General features: G+C 33.8%; 1 protein-coding gene across 2 annotated transcripts; it reads right to left on the reverse strand.

Annotated features, from left to right (window-relative positions):
• Positions 1-3,252: 3,252 nt before the first annotated feature.
• On the reverse strand, positions 3,253-9,984 carry LOC104878556 (coatomer subunit alpha-1). Of its 2 annotated transcripts, none has more exons than XM_059738142.1 (4): positions 9,722-9,984; positions 8,887-9,124; positions 7,024-7,518; positions 3,253-6,657 (listed from the first exon to the last, which is right to left on the reverse strand). In XM_059738142.1, exons 2-4 carry the CDS (start codon positions 9,092-9,094, stop codon positions 3,704-3,706), a joined length of 3,657 nt encoding a protein of 1,218 aa, XP_059594125.1. In that variant the 5' UTR covers positions 9,095-9,124; positions 9,722-9,984; the 3' UTR covers positions 3,253-3,703. The 2 variants fall into 2 exon arrangements, with proteins under 2 accessions (XP_059594125.1, XP_059594126.1); XM_059738143.1 differs by having other exon boundaries at positions 8,887-9,167.
• Between the last annotated feature and the right edge of the window lie 7,268 nt (positions 9,985-17,252).

Genomic DNA, 17,252 nt, shown 5'->3' on the forward strand with positions numbered 1-17,252 from the left:
TCCACCATTTACCTAAATTATGGGGGCAAATGAAACTTGTGCTCAATTACCACTAGAATATCAAAACTTTTATTGATATTTCTTGTCATATTGAGTTGGAGGCTGAGCGCTTAACGGTGCAACACACTACACTTATTGTCCATGCGGGGCAAAGATAGGTTAATAAACTTAAGTGTAAGAGACAAGGAAAACGTGGTGTAGGGAACTCCATAATCCTTCATTCCCAAGCCTTGGATCTCATAGAGTACATGTATGCCCTAGATACATGCATGTCCAAATGACTAATACTTTATAAGAATGAGTCGAAAGATACATCTTTATGTCCTACTTATGGAATGTCAAGGTGATAGATAAACAATGTTGGGTGAGAAACACCAAGAGGATTCTTGCAAAGGTATTGTGATATATCCCACCCATCCATAGGTTTAAGAGGATGTTTCAATCTCCCAAAACAACTAAAAACCTAAAATCGCATGCTCAAGGAAGAGAAGGTTATGGTCAACTTCAACACCCAATAAATTTCTTAACATGACAACTAGTGGACCAAATGTGGCTTGAATTTACTTCAAATTCTAGAAACATTAGATTTGTCATTTATCACATGCACAAGAGAAACTTATGATCAACTTCAACACCCAATAGATTTCTTAACATGACAACTAGTGAACCAAATGTGGCTTGAATTTACTTCAAATTCTAAAAACCTTAGATTTGTCATTTCAATAAATGGTATCAATTGTCACAACTCTATAACCAATAAGCATAGTTATTAGTTTGTCCTCACAATAACTTATAACTTAATCAATCATACATGTAACAAGATTTAGGAACATATGTTTGTCAATTGTATTGACCAAAGTTATCCAGAGTTATCGTATATAGTATTGACATGTAAAAGTGGGCCCTACTAGTGGACAATCAAATGAATCGGCATAATATTATGATACAATGGATTGTGATGATGGTGTTAGTACACTACAAATGGTTCATGCTACAAAAGTTGAGTGCTTGATTAATCTAACATCATTTAAAAAATTACTAGAAGATGTTGAAAAACTTTGTATACTAAAAGCTCACAAAGCTTTTTGCATTAGTTAAATTGTACAATGTGAAGGTAGATATGGGTGGTCAAATAAAAGCTATTAAGATTTATGGACCAAGATATGCTTTCATTATATGAGCAATATCGATCTACTATAGTAGAGGGAATATGCTCTCTATGAACAATGAGATGTCTGCTTCCATGTTCGAGGCTAAGAAAACAAATGATTATGATGAAGTAATTTTTTGCATTAAGGTTTTTATTTTACTATTTAAATTTTTTTACTCTTATCTAGTCAATCCCTCACGCCTTAAATACGACATTAGAAGGTTCCATTTTCCTTATCAAATGTTAAGAAAAATGAGGAAAAAATACGTCCAATTTTTTATTTTATTTTCCTCAAAATTTTCATAAATAATAAAAGATTACTTTCTTTGCTTTAAAAATAAAATAAAAAATCCTAAAGTACCGATTTGATATCAATATGGAGCATTAAATTTGGAGGTTATAATTAGATTTAAACCATTGATGAAAGCCAAAAAATAGACTTAAATGCCTTGTTTAGTAACTGTTTTTTAAAACAATTTTCTAGTTTTCTAAATAAAAAAACAAAAACAAAAAACAAAAAAAACATTTTTCTATTCTTAAAAACAAAATCACAATTTTCAGATAACATATTTTAATTATTTTCCAATGTTCACTTATTCTCTAAAACTTATTTTTAAAAATAGTTATATAAATACGAAAAATGAGTATAAATAAAACACTACATTATATAAACATATAGAAAGATTAAAAATAAAATACTATATATAAAAATTATTTTTAAAACATATTTAAAAATATAAAAGACATAAAAAATATTTCAAGTTTCTAAGCATATTTTTGTTTTATAAAACATCATAAAATAGTTTTTTAAAAATTGTTCTCAAAAATCATTCTTCAAAATTGTTTTTTAAAATACTTCCCAAACAAAGCCCAACCAAGCATGTAAAGAAATAACAAGACAACGAAATGAGACACGAAACAAGAAAACGAAATCATTATCCAAATACGAAGACATTCGACTCTCTTAACCTCCCTTAAATACCCTAGTGCTTTTTTTATATCACGGAAAAGAAAAAGGAAAAAAAAAAAAAAACCACTAATCTTTTACCATTTTCTTTTTTCATTCTATTAACATCACGAAGGAAAAAAAAGAAAAGTCGCAGCTGCTTGTATTACTCCGCCTTTAATACGTATTATTAAATTTTGGGTAAATTTGGACCGTTCGAACAGAAGTATATAGAAACGGGACAATAATATAAATAAAATAAAAGGAAATTGGACCTAAGTAGCAAGTAATAAGACCCATTTAGCCACGTGACCACCACAAAGGTGGCCCTTGGTAGAATAGGAAAATCCTTATTACATACATCAATATTTGGAAGTAGGCTTCTCAAGGCCTCAACCCAACACAAATCTACAAAATCTTAAGCTCTTGCAAACCCCTAGCAGTTAAGCTTTGGTGCCGGGTAGAAAAAGGCAATCAAAATACTTCTCAAAGCACAAGATTAGACTCATGATCGCTATGTATAGCAGCTGCTACAACCAATTTGGGTATTGTGCAAGATGAATTCTAAAAGAGTTGAGCTCACTAGTAACCCATCCAGAGGCAGTAGAAAAGATGATGAATATGCTAAATTCACACAATCTTTTATGCTTTTTGCTTGTCGAAACAGGCTGGAGTTTCTTTCTTAGTCCTCACTGTTGCCTAATAAAAAGGACTAGAATCACACCAAAAAAAGCTATACTACCAATGAAAACTCCCCAATGTATCATTATACTGTTCTTGTTCTATCACACTCTAAACATGAAATTATACCAACATTATATACCAATAAAAAACACATACTAAATATCCTGTGAATTTGTAGAGATTCAACAAAGAATAAATGATATTTCAATCCTGCAGTTAAGAAGCAACCTCCAAGCATTCAATATACTCAAATCAAGACCATAAACCAATCTATAGGCTAATCTATGGTCTCTTGACTTCATATGCTTTGTCAGGTAGGCTAATCTATAGATCCTGCGGATAGCCACTGGAAATCACTAAACAGGAACAATGGGAATGTGAAAAACTCACATAGTTAGGGAACTGAACCACCAAAAACCCTTGGAATCTCCAATGAAGTCAGGAAGGAGAAAGAATTGAAGACTTTTGAAAGGATACCAAAAAATAAATATCAATTACCTAAACATTGCAAAAATATAGAAATTGTAATAGTTCTTTCATGGCCAACCAATAGAAACCCCGCATTCATCACAGAAATAAGCAGGTTTGCCCAATGGCATCTGCGTACACCGACATGCAAGTCGTCTTGCCTATGACACCTAATTTAACAAAGGCCCTCAGCCATTCTTGTCTATGAACAACTAACAAAAATAGCCAAAGTCAAAATTCTCAAGTTGTTTATTACATTTAAAATCATAATCAACTAAATAAAGGGGAAGAAATGGATAAAAGCCAACAAAAAGGAGAGAGCACAAACAATTCATTTGAAACTTAACTCTTTCTTTAGTATTTCTTACCTTTGCTTGCAGAGATGAATCAATTGACATGACCAGTTCCACTGCCAAAAGGATGAGTTTAAAAATGCTCCTGGTTCAGCAGCTTGATCATCTTATCTGGGAAGGAGAACAGAGCAAACCTGAAGCATCCAACCCAATAACTGCAAGATCACAAACACTACAAAGCTGCCCTTCCTGGCTAGGCACAAACCGGGAACTACAGAATGGGCAAGAGACATCCTTCTGTCCTCGATAAATCGGCACGTATGTTGCCCCACAAACCACAAATGGATTTCTGAAATCATAGTTCAACTGTGAGGCATCGGTCATGTTCCGTTCAGCAGCCTGCAGTACTTGCCTGGCTGTCTTTGCTTGGTTCTCAATAGTGGGGTTTGTCTCTAGGAGCCTCCTCGCAAAGTTAGCAGCTGTACTGAGGTTCCTAGCCTTGTAGCAAATAGTCATCGCATTCAGCAACGCAAGCCTTAAGTGAGGCATTTGAAGGTTGCAGTGAGTGAAATAGGCTGCAAGCTCTTGCTGCCGCACTGGATCGTCCTTGATTTCCCTCCTCTTAAGCTCCATTTTCAGACTCAAAACATACTCTTTGACAATAATAATCAACTCCTTAACTTCATCTACTTCCCTTCTTGACTCAACCACAATCAAAGGAATGGTGTGGAGAACACTGAGGAAAAGCCGAAGAGCCTCAGTAAACTTGCCACTTGTTGTAGCCTTGTAACCAGTCTTAAGCTTCTCTTCCAACTGAGAGAAATTGAAAACAAGTGCTGGTGGGCCCCGCACATTAGGGCTAGCAGACTCATTCCATCCACGCTCAACTGCCAGTGATATCACTGGTGTAGTTGAAAAGGCACGTAGATAGGTGTGGCTTCCACTGTGAAGATCAAGAAACATGGATCTTAAAGGAGCAAAGTTCCGTATTCCCAGTTGCCTGCTCAACAACCGCATTGCAGTATCAAAATTGCCAGCTGCTGCATGTTCTGCAGCAAGAGATGATCTCTGGGTCCAAATCTGGCTTACTGGCATCCCAGGAGTTGGGGCCACAAAAACTGAAGAACGTGCATTGACAGAAGCCCTGGGTGTATCTGGCTCTGGAGGGAGCTCCAAATCCTCAAGGTCCCATCCTCCCTCTTCATCATTTTCTTCAGGAACTTCTCCATCTTCCAAAATTGCTCCAACATCCCCATTCTGCAAGCCATCCACATCAGCCATATCAAGTTCCTCTCCCCAATCAGCATCAGCAGCCTCTTCATCTTCTTCTGGGGCACCCCTACCAATGTTATCCAGTCCACCCTCAAATACACCTCTCATAACTCTCAAAAGAGGCCAATCTCCACCACACATGATGGGGGGTGGTGGCATCAGAAGGGAGGGTACTTTTCCCTCAGGCAAAGGTGGAACATTATCTCCCAACTCAGCAGCTAGCCGCTCAGAAACATCATGTAGCCCATGGGTCGAAGCAGTGATGTATGCAAGTGGCAAATGGCCAGCATTCTCCAAAATCTTAACACGCTCTCGAACATCACCCAAATATAGAGCATTATGAAACTGACCCATGACATCATTTTTTACTTCAGCAATTTTCAGCATTTTGGACAGTTTTTCCATATTCCCAGTTATGAGATAAAGGAAAGATAACCTTTCAAAATTCTTCGTCCTCTGGTAGGCATATTCCACAATGCCTGCATTGCCCTGACGAAGAGCCTCAACCCCCAGTCTATACCAATGATCTTTCTCATCAATTTCCTTGGCTGAGGCAACTGCAATTTGGATGTTTCCACTTTCCAGTGCCAAATTGAACCGAGTTCTCTCATCTTTCACAAAATGGAGAGCAACTTCAGGGAAACCCTTCTGCTGCAAATAGGCAATCATTGCTTGCCCACAGAGCTGTGAGTTCCTTATCATGCTCATAACATGGTCATATTTCTTCTTCAGTAGTGAGAGCTTGAAGATATATTCTGTGGCATCAATAACTATTGCCCTGTTCTTTCCATCACGATCCAAGCAAAAGATAGTATTTCCAGAAACCTTAGTGATATATATGGGAACATCAAGGGTTCTAATTATCCCACTATCTCCATTGGGCAGGCAGTATTTGATGTGATTCAGGGTCGTGTAAATAAAAACACCATTATCATCCCAGGCTCCACTCTTTACACGGATTGTCTCATGAAGCGTACATTGGTGAACGAGTTTCTTGCTGGCAATAATAATAGCATGTTTGCTGAGCAACGCAACACTTTCCATGTCGTTTGACCAAACAATATACTTGACAAAGGGTGTTTGAAGATCACCCAGAACAATCCTCTGCTGGAGATCAAATATAACCACTCTATCCTCAGCCCTACACAGCAAGTTACCAGTTCCAGCATAAAAAATTGCATCAGCAGCAATAGGGAGGCTACCCTTCTTAACAATCTCATTCTTTAAGTTCTTGACTAGTACTTGGTTGTTGCTTTTGTCAAGCACAGCGAACCTATTTCGGGCCACAAAAACAGCAGATCCTCCAAGACCTCTCTTTGCCTCTTGTGCACTATCACCCCTACCAATGCTATCTTTTGGTATCACATACAACTCATAAGATCCTCCATCAACATCAGAACAGACAAGAACAGCATTTTCTGTAGGACTGTAAGAAAGAGTCCTTGGACCTTGATTCAAGCTGGTAGTACCAGGCCGTCGAATTGGAATCGCTTGTGTGTCTCTTTGAGTTGAAAACTCATAAAACCGCAAAAAGCGATCTTTTGCATAGAACAGAGAATCACCACTCACTGCAAAGGCAGGGCGTTCTCTCTCCAACTTAAATACAATCATGCCACTGTCGTGACCAGCTGCAAGGAGGTTCATCTCTGGGTGAGATGCAAGAATCCAGAATCGGTCATGCTCTCGGCGGAAAGTTTGAACACCAGTCCGCTTTGTCACATCCCACACACGGATACTTTTGTCTTCAGAATTGGAAACAATTATGTCCTGCTTTGCATGGAACATAACACATGACACATTATTCATGTGCCCTCTCAACGTGTCCACTTCCCAAGCCTTTGTGTCTGAAAAGAAGAAAAATGTGTTGCATCAATACTTAAGTTCACTGTAAGAAGTACAAAAATCACAATACAAGAAGAGGCCTGTTTGGAAGTTTTACATTTTGGACTTCCTCAGTAGGAACTTAAACCAGTTTAGCTCAATATCGTTTAACCAAGTAGGATAAATTTCAGACAAACTAAAACATTATTCTTACCAGTTTTTAAGAACTTGGCATTTTACCCTGTATTTGTCAAACAGTGGCCCAATCTTCAGGACTAGTTTTTGGAATTAATTAGCCCAGATGAACTAATTCCCCCAAAGAGCCTAAAACCTATTGCATGTCAAAATAAAACTAAGTGGGAATAAAGCCCCAGTTTTCACATATTTACCATTCATCCGCCAAAGCTTCACTTGGCGATCATCTGCTCCTGAGACAATCAGAGGCAGTGTGGGATGGAATGCAGCCCAGTTAACCCCACGGTCATGACCTTCCAAGACATACTTAACAACAGCATCAACACCACCAAAAAGATCTGCATTCATCTGACTCAACCGCAGGATGTCATCTGCAGGGGACACGGTCTTCTTTCTCAGGGCACCAATATCCCAAACACGAACAGTCTGATCTAGGGAAGCAGACACAACAAGATCTTCCTTAGGGTGGAACGAGGCGCACATTACATAATGGTTATGCCCAGTCAACACAGAAATACAAGTGCGTGATTGCCAGTTCCATATGCGGATAGTCTGGTCATCACTCGCACTCACAATCCAAGGGTACTCATGGTGAAACTGCACAGTACGAATGTAATCAAGATGTCCAAGCAGGGTAAAAAGACACCTATGCATCTTGTAGTTCCAAACTTTGATCTTGTAATCATCACCTGCAAAAGGCAGCAAGTTTAATAATACATCTACTGCATTAAAACACTGCAACAAAGTACCACTTGCAATATATTATAGTGCAAAGAAAGGAGTCCCCTTTCAACAATATTTCCAAATTTTGACATCTTGTTTTCATATTAAGCCATTTTGAAATTCTTGAATACCACTTTCTGCTATGGTTGATTCAATTAAAAATCATACTGACATTAAATTAAAATAATTCAAAAGTCAGATGCCATTTTAATTAAAGAATTGAACTCAAAGGAAGTTAACAGAAAACAGAAAAGAAAGAACTAGGGTTTCATTTCCTTTTTTCCTATTTGGAGTTGGGAAGAATATACACAAGGGAATTATCCACTAAAAGCTTTTGCCCTTAACATTCACAACAAAGTAGTAAAAAACTTTTCTTATGGTTCAGTTTTGCAGGACAGTTTTTCCAATAAAAATTCTCACAAGAAAATAAACCTTTGTTATAGAGGGAACTTTTTCCTCCAGACATAACCGAACAAGCCCTGTGAATTTAGAAATTTTGGTTAAAAGGGATGAAGTGATCCCTAAATTGTGAATCTAACAACTTTCATGTTTTTTCTTGAAAATTAATCAATTTTTTTTACATAAATGCCCTTTACCATTTCAAGTATTTACAGATAGGTTTTAAAAGGAAGGGTCATTTTTACAAGAAAATAATGAGAGCATTTTTGTCCAAACGAGGCCAAAAAATAGTAGGAGGTCAAATTTCAAATTTTGGGTTTTCAAAAACCCTTTTAGTCAAATAACCCGTGAATTTAACTCAAGTTTTACAGAAAATTTCCATTGAGTTCATTTAGCTTCCAAAGAGAAACAGAACAGATTCTTTCCAAGCCCTTAGATCCCTTTCTACTTAATAATTCAGCCCATTTCCCTTTCTTCCCAAGAGAAGGGTAAGATTGATGTTGTATAAAAAATATGTTAATAGGCATCAAATGAATCACAAAACAAAATGATATATACTCTGTTAGTTGCTGATGTAATGTAGGATAGAAAATATAAAAAAGAAAAAAATTAAAAACATTTTTTTAAACATGATTTATTTTTATTTCTTAATTTTTTTTCTTTTTTTTGGGCCAGGACTTAACTGAACCTGGTGAAGAAGAAAAACCCCATTTCCTCAGTTTTATTAGCAATAAATGGTGAGCAATTTCCTAGATCTATGGAAAATAAGCAATAATGAACAATGCAAAAACACAAATATCTTTTATCAATAGCAAAACACAGGTTTTCAACTGTCATTACTACAATTGTAATAGACAGATCCCTAATGGAATGATAGATTCATAAATGTGTAGCAGAATCAAACTAAATTCACATTCAAAACCATAATTTAATACCTCCAGACACAAACAGGGGCTGAGATTTGTGAAAATGCACACCACGAACTGGTCCATCATGCTCGTCGAATCTATCAATAAGAGTCCCCATCCGATAATCCCATAACTGGATCACACCGCTGTGAAGACTTGCAAGGATCCACGGTCTCTTACTGTGGAAACTCAGTCCCTTCACCCTATTACTCTTCGTTTCAAACTTTGTCAACATCTTCTCTAATCACGTAGTCTCTCTCACTCACTGCAGAAAGCCCAATTCCATCAGCCAGAGCTCAAAGTGCACACTAGATCAAATCAAATAAAATCAAATCAAGCCCAAGCCTGAATCATCTCATCACCTACATGCCAAAACCTAAGGTCTGTTTGATTCGCAGGAAAATAAAGGACAATACCGAACCTCATAACAAACCAGGATCTACAATTATTGGAATCTTCCAATTTTGTAATCCTTTCACACTCTATGCATCCAAACTATACATCAATTACCTTCCGCAAATCAAATGGTCCGTTTGGTTCGCAGGAAAATAAACAGTAATTCCTAAACCCACCACAACCCATGATCCACAGAATTACTCGAACCCCCCATTTTCCTATTCCCTCACACACTCGACAATACCAAATTTCACGCCAATTAATCCAACGGCCCGTTTGGTAGCTGAGAAATCGCGGGACACTGAATAAATGCTTGAATCCCACATCAATTGGGAGTGCCACAAAATATCCATCACAAGATTCGAAATTTCCATCTATTTTTCCCCACAATTTCTCAGCAGCCAAACACCGACAGATCGACAAAGAAAGAGAACTATGGGTTGACATAAAGATTCGAAGATTTTACCTCAGATCTGATCAGAAGAAGAAGGGATCGATCAAAATCGAGCGCATCCGAAGAGTAGAAAGAGAAATTAGAGGGGGGGAAAGCAGAGAGAGAAAACAAGGGTTTTCAGTTTGTCTACGCAGATCTGGCTCTCGTTTGAGTGTCTGCGTTTAATTTTAGACAGAGAAAGTTGCACACTAGCTCTGTGACTCCGTGGGTGACGATAACGCCTAATTCAGTTTACTAGGGCCGATCTTTTCGGTTGGATTTATTTTCGACGGCTGTGATCATTTTGGTGAGTGAAGCAACACAAGGCTTATACCTTAAGCAAGATTCAGAACGGCTTATTCAATGGTGTAGATTTGTTATAACGCTTAAGAATGACTACCAAAATTAAAAATCACCGACAGTAAAATTGTTAAAATTAAATAAATAAATATGGCAATTTTCAGAATGAAAATTTTTTTTTCCGTGTTAGACCAGAAAAAATTATTCTTAAATAAATTTATTGAAAATATGTAACATCATTTTTAACCCCTATTTTAATATAGCATAAAATTCATGGTATATAAAAATCTCTTTTAATATCATTTTACTTTTAAATATATTATTTTATTTATTAAATACGCAAAATCAAATGACGTTAAAGGTTAAAAATTACAGACCCGATATTGTATACATAAAATGTTATAGCATGTTTGGTCGTGTAATTTTAAAACAACTTTTTATTTTTAAAAACAAAAAAATTATTTTTAAAAATTTTTAATATTGTTTAATCTTTATTTTATGAAAACAATTTTTAAAAATAAAGTGAAATAGAAAAAAAATTAGAAAACAAATAAGAGTTGTTTCACTAATTTTTAAAAACAAAAGAAAAATATGGGTTATGTCTTTTAAAATTTGTTTTGAAAAACTATTTTTAAATTAAAGAATAAAAAACAAGTTTCAAAAGATATAGTCAAACAAGTACTTATATTTTTATTAAAAGTGAAATGACTTTTTTAAGCCAAAATATTTAACTTTTTCTATTCAATTAAAAGTAAACAAACATGACTGAAGTGAACTTATTATCAATAAATTCAGTTTAATTATGTTAATTGACATCAATAGACAAGTTTTAATTGAATAAAAAAAATCAAATATTTTGATTTTTTTTTTCTATCCAAACAAAAAATAAATACCACCTTAGAATGTAAAAATTAAAAATTAAATAAATTTATTACGTGTATGAAAAAAAAAAAAAGCACCGTTTGGTAAGATGTTCGTGTTACATAGTAATTTAATTATAATTTTAAGGGTAATTAAAGAAAAATAAATAAGATGGTGAATTTCTAACATTGAGTTTAGTGTACTTTTTGGGTAAGTGTAGCGAGGTGCTTGCACATGTCCAATGGATCTAGACAATGCTTTTAAGGCTTGGGAAAATGTTGTGAGAATGTATGCCATGTGGGTTTCACTTGCCATTGAGAAAATGAGACAAAATAAAAACTTATGTGCCAAAAAGAGTTAGTATTCACTATTTTCCTTTAAAATTGGTCACTACAATGGGGTAGAAGGAGATGATAGAAATGTTTTAAATTTGCCATTTTTTATTTGATTAAAAAAAGGCAAAATAAAACATAGATCAAGGTTGTTTTTTTATAAGCTCATGTATTTCAATAAAGACTAATAATAATATTAATAACATCAAATTGATCAAGGAAATGAGGCATATTAAATGGGTAAGTTGCCAAAAGTATAATCATTTTTTAGGTGAGAATGAAGGAAAGAAATGAAATGTCTAGATGTGTAGTTTTTTTTTTTTTCTTTTTTTTTCAGATGTGTTCTCATTCAATTGTGAGACTTAAAAATGATCAAAGAAGTCAGTTTCCAAAAATAAATTTTACATGGAGTTTGAGTACCACTATCGAGTAAGAATGCACATGAAAAATGTAAATCTATGAAATAATGGTTCCACTAGGGACAATTAAAGAGTTAAGCTTAAACTCAAGTTATGGGAAAGTTGGAGTTTTATTGATGGATCAATGCATATCTTCTCACGCATTGCATTATACATTCTATCATTCATTTGTATGCTATTTAGTACGTGAAACTAAGGGCATGATGACTTTATCTCGTATAATTGTATGTTCTTAGGAATTTATAAATGCATCCTTCTAAACTCTTTTTACATCAATTATTTTAATGAAATTTTTTAAGACATGTTCCTTGATGAAATCCCCAAAGTACCTTTCAACACAAAAGTACAAATATTTCCCTCTTCTTCTTCATCAATTCTACCTCTTCTAATATCTCCATAACATTAACCAAATTTAGTAAAAGAGTTGTGCTTCTTACCAATGGATAATAAAATAAACATATCTAATGATGTTGTAAGTCCATAGGTATTACTTTTATACTCTTTTTTTTTTTTTTTACATTTTTATTACATTTTTTTAGGTTGGAAGAAGGAAGAGTTGTGGATATCGATTGGAGTTATAGGGTCGAACATTTTATAGTTATCAGACCTTGTACCTTTAGACACTCTTAAGGGTGTCTAGTCGTATACTTTTAGACATCCTTAAGGGTGTCCTTATTGGGAACCTCGCATGGATTGCTTCGTTCCTAAGCCCTATATCAATAGGGGTGCATGCAACTATCCTAAGGTTCTCAAAATCCAACACAACAGAAAATATATATATATATATACATATATATATTCAAAAACTAAAACAAATATGGATGTAGAGTTAAAAAACTCATATCTACAATTTGGAAGTTCATAGATCAATTTCCATCAAATAAAGATTTTGAAACTGCGATGGTCGATGTAAAACTCATCAACCTAACCATCTTCTATCTGATCCCCCCTCCATAGGTCTTAGCATGAGAGAAGGGTGGGTTTTTCTCTCTCTCTCTCTAAAGGGTGGTTAGGGTTCCTCTCTTTGAAATTTCAGAAAATTGAGTAGAATATTAAAGTCTTAACTCCTAAAGGGTTATATAGGCTTTCTTGTGGGCTTAAGTGACTTAAGCCCAAATTGGGTTTAGATCACCTAATCTAGCCTACTGTGATCCTAATTAATTAATTAGCTCTTATGGGCTTCAATTAATTAATTAACTAAATTCAGAAAGATCATTTATAAGATTTATATATATGTATGTATATATATATATATTCAAAAACTAAAACAAATATGGATGTAGAGTTAAAAAACTCATATCTACAATTTGGAAGTTCATAGATCAATTTCCATCAAATAAAGATTTTGAAACTACGATGGTCGATGTAAAACTCATCAACCTAACCATCTTCTATCTGATCCCCCCTCCATAGGTCTTAGCATGAGAGAAGGGTGGGCTTTTCTCTCTCTCTCTCTCTAAAGGGTGGTTAGGGTTCCTCTCTTTGAAATTTCAGAAAATTGAGTAGAATATTAAAGTCTTAACTCCTAAAGGGTTATATAGGCTTTCTTGTGGGCTTAAGTGACTTATTGGGTTTAGATCACCTAATCTAGCCTACTGTGATCCTAATTAATTAATTAGCTCTTATGGGCTTCAATTAATTAATTAACTAAATTTAGAAAGATCATTTATAAGATTTAGTGCAAACTTGTGTTTTTACTAAAATACCCTCAAAGCATCTGCCACTATGAATTAGGAGTTTGAGTAAGTACCATTGATACTCATAGGAAAATAGTGACTCGTTCACAATCCAATTTTGAAGTTGACTCAATATTTCACTAAAAAGAATCAACTACACTATAACATCCTATGAACTTACAACGAGCAAAGTTTGAGTCCGTGATTTGTTATCAATTGTATGCAAACTTCCCATAAACTTATGTCTATAATCTAATAGGGTAGTGCTATCAACCATCAAAATTACTTTTCAAATCCTTGAGTTATAAATCCTTTTATTATGTGATCAATTGACATATTCTAGGGCCAAAGAGCATATAATGAATTCCATTAAAAGAATTATTGTGGTTATAAAGTTTATAATAACATATCCTTTGGATTTCCTAAGGGAAACATACTATCTCAATCTTATGAGATATCATGATGTCTTTATTAAGAATACTTATTGCCACCAATTTCTATCAATAATGACCAAATCCATATGGATATATGACCACTTTAGGGTCTCACCCATATGTTAAAGCTTCTTATTAATTTCAACACAAACTCAATATCCTCTCAAAATTGGGAGTTCATGCAACATAGTAGTTTGGTGAATCATGACTATATGATAGCTTTACATCATGATTCAACTTAGGTCCTATTTAATGTGTAACCATGCACACTAGTGCACTCACCATGGGAACTCCCATCCCAACAACCAAGATAAGTCATCCCTCCAATTAAGAGGTAATGCACTACAGTATCTACTAGATTGTCCAAATCCATGAACCAATTGTGAATAACTTATCATTTTGCAAGAAACCTATTACTTGTATCCTTTGTGCAACTCTTAATGCACCAAAGTCATATACAATACAAGTGATATGAGTTGAATACTCAAATAAATGTTAATCCATAAAAAAGATATCAAGGGGATAGTGAAGTCTAATTTTGTTATATTATGTTTTGCTTTTAAGGGCTCAATCCCAATAATCTTATTGTATATTTCGGGACACCTTTAAGAATGTTTAGAACTATAGGACTGGACACCCTTAAGAGTGTCCAAAAATATATGATTGGACACTTTTAAGGGTGTTTGGAAGTATATGGCCAAACAATATCTTTTATTAAAAAAATTAATTTGTTTCCAATTCTTAATATATTTTGTTTCCAATTCTTTGATCTACTTAATGAAGTTATTTACCACATTATAAAATTGATTTGTAGGTTTTGATGCAACCTAGAGTCCTAATGCCACCTATTGCGAGTAGTTGTTATAGGAGTTGATATCATTGTGCTAAGGGTTGGGCGATTCCATATGTACTTACCATTGAGATATTTCATGGTTTAATTTCTAGCAATGTTATCACATAAGATACTATTGATTTGGATGTTGATGTACAATGTATTATATTATTAATGTTGTATTACAATGTAATCAAGAAAGATATTTGTGTATTTGGATGATGAATCTATTGTATTGTTATTATTGTACAATAATTCAGATGTCAATTTTGTTAGCATTGAGTTGTAAAAAGCATGATATGATGTAACAGTTTTAAATTCATTAATAAATTCATTTATTTATGTTTCTCGATTTCCCATTATTATCCTATTTGCATTAATTGTTTATCTGAGTATACATATCCATATCACTTGTATTGTATATGACTTAGGTACAATAGGAATTGTATAGAGAATACAAGTCATAGGTTCCTTGAAAAGTAATAAGTTGTTCATAGTCGATTCATGGATTTAAGCAATCCAATAGAGACTATAGTATAATACCTTCTAATTAGAGGGGTAATTTGTTTTGGTCATCGGGATGAGTTTCCCATGGTGAGTACGCTAGTTTGTACATATACATGTTGGATAAAACCTACGATGAATCATGTAGTAAGATTATCAATTATCATGATTCACTAAACTACTATATTACACGGATTCTCAACCTTGAGAAGATACTAAGTCTATGTCAAAATTAACAGGAGGTTTTGACTTATAAGTATGACCCTACAGTAGTCATATATCTCTATGGATTAGGTCATTGTTAATGGAGGTTGGTGGCAATAAATATTTTTAATAAAGACAACATGATATCTCATGGTATTGAGATGATGTGTCCCCTTGGGTGATCTAAATGACATATGATTAGGAAGACTATGACCATAACATTTCATTGGGTGGAATTTGACATATGCATCTTGGAGTTAAAGTATGTCATTTGATCATATAATAAGGAAGATTGTAACTTAAGGATTAACAAGGTAATCTTGATAGGTGATAACACTACCTTGTTAGATTACAAACACTAATTCATGGAATATCTACATGCAGTAGATAATAAGGTATGGACCCGTACTACGCCTCATTATAATTACATAAGATATTGAAGTGTAGTTGATTTTTTTAGTAGAATGTTGATATGGGTCTAATAATCCCCACTTGACCTCTTAATTCATGGTGGCATGTTTGTTTCAAGGGATTTGAGTTTCTAGTTCATAAGTGAACATAAGAGCGTTTTGGTAAAAAAATGCAAGGTTGCTTTGGATTTTATGAAATGGATTTCTAGAATGGCCGAATTAATGAATTAGAGCCCAATAGGGTTGATTAATTAATTAGGATCCAAGTCGGCTAGATTAGGTATCCCAAATCCAATTTGGGCTCAAGTTACATAAACTCATAGGGAACTTTATAAATACCCCTATTAGGGGTTAGGGTTCTAATTCTACCTTTCATCTTCTAGAGAGTCTCTAGAGAGAAAAAATCTAACCACCCTCCAAAGAGAAAAGCCACCCCATTTTCCATGCCTAAACTACTTTTGAAGAGATCTAGTAAAAAACTATTAGGTAAAAAAGATTCTTTAAGTTATATGAGCTAAACACTCAAATCAATATCAATACATAAAACAGATATCAATGGGATAATTAAGTTTGATTTTGTTATATCATATCTTACTTTTAAGGATTCAATCCCAACAGACCTAATCGCTATATGACTGTTAATTTTTTTTTATTTTTGGTTTAAGTTTTAATCATTAAATTGGTTTAGTTTCTCCTTGTAAAAACTTTATTGTAAATATATTTTCAAAATAATATAAAAATAAGTAAACTAAAGAATGGTGAACCAACTTTGTTTCTAGGGAATTCAACATTAGTAATTCCAAGATATTTTTGGTTATATACTTATTGCTTTAATAACTCAAGGTATATTTTACCCATTCTCCATCCTTTTCTTTATAGTTCTCTTAGTTGTTTTAGCTTTGGTTGGTAAACCCAACATTATAAGCACTCCATTTCAAGTAATATGATGCATTGGGGAAGAGATTCCAAAGGGAGGATACCAAGTCACCAACCTACTTCCTACCAATATTTCCCTTAATACACCACACTATGACCTCCTCAAACAAAATTTCAAAATCTAAACAAAGGCGGTAATGATAGGGTGTGATGAATGAAAGATTTAACTCAAATAACCAGCCACTTGGGGCTATAAAGGACTACTTACAAGTCACTCAAGTCACAGCCCCATCTTACTTAGATTTGCCTTTAGCTACTTTTCAAGTAAATATTGAGCCTAAAATGATTCTAGTGCTTCCTTTGTTTTATGGAAGGGAGGATGAAAACCCCCTTTAAAATTTATTTAAAATAAAATAATATTAGAAATTATTATTTCTTTTATTTATTTTTAACAAAATAAATCAATTATACTTTTATGAGAATGCTAATATCCATATTTTTATAATATCTTATAAAAAATATAATTATAAAATTATATTTTAATATATTGATAATTATATTTAATATAATTTCAAAATTATAATATAAATTATGATTTTATTATATTATTATTATTATTATCCATATTTTATTAAAAACTATTATTTTTTAATATATGTATGATTACAAAATTATTTTTATTTTTAACAAAACTTGGATTAAATTTAGTTTAATAA

The sequence above is a fragment of the Vitis vinifera genome, chromosome 7, assembly GCF_030704535.1.
Source record: "Vitis vinifera cultivar Pinot Noir 40024 chromosome 7, ASM3070453v1".
Lineage (NCBI taxonomy): Eukaryota > Viridiplantae > Streptophyta > Magnoliopsida > Vitales > Vitaceae > Vitis > Vitis vinifera.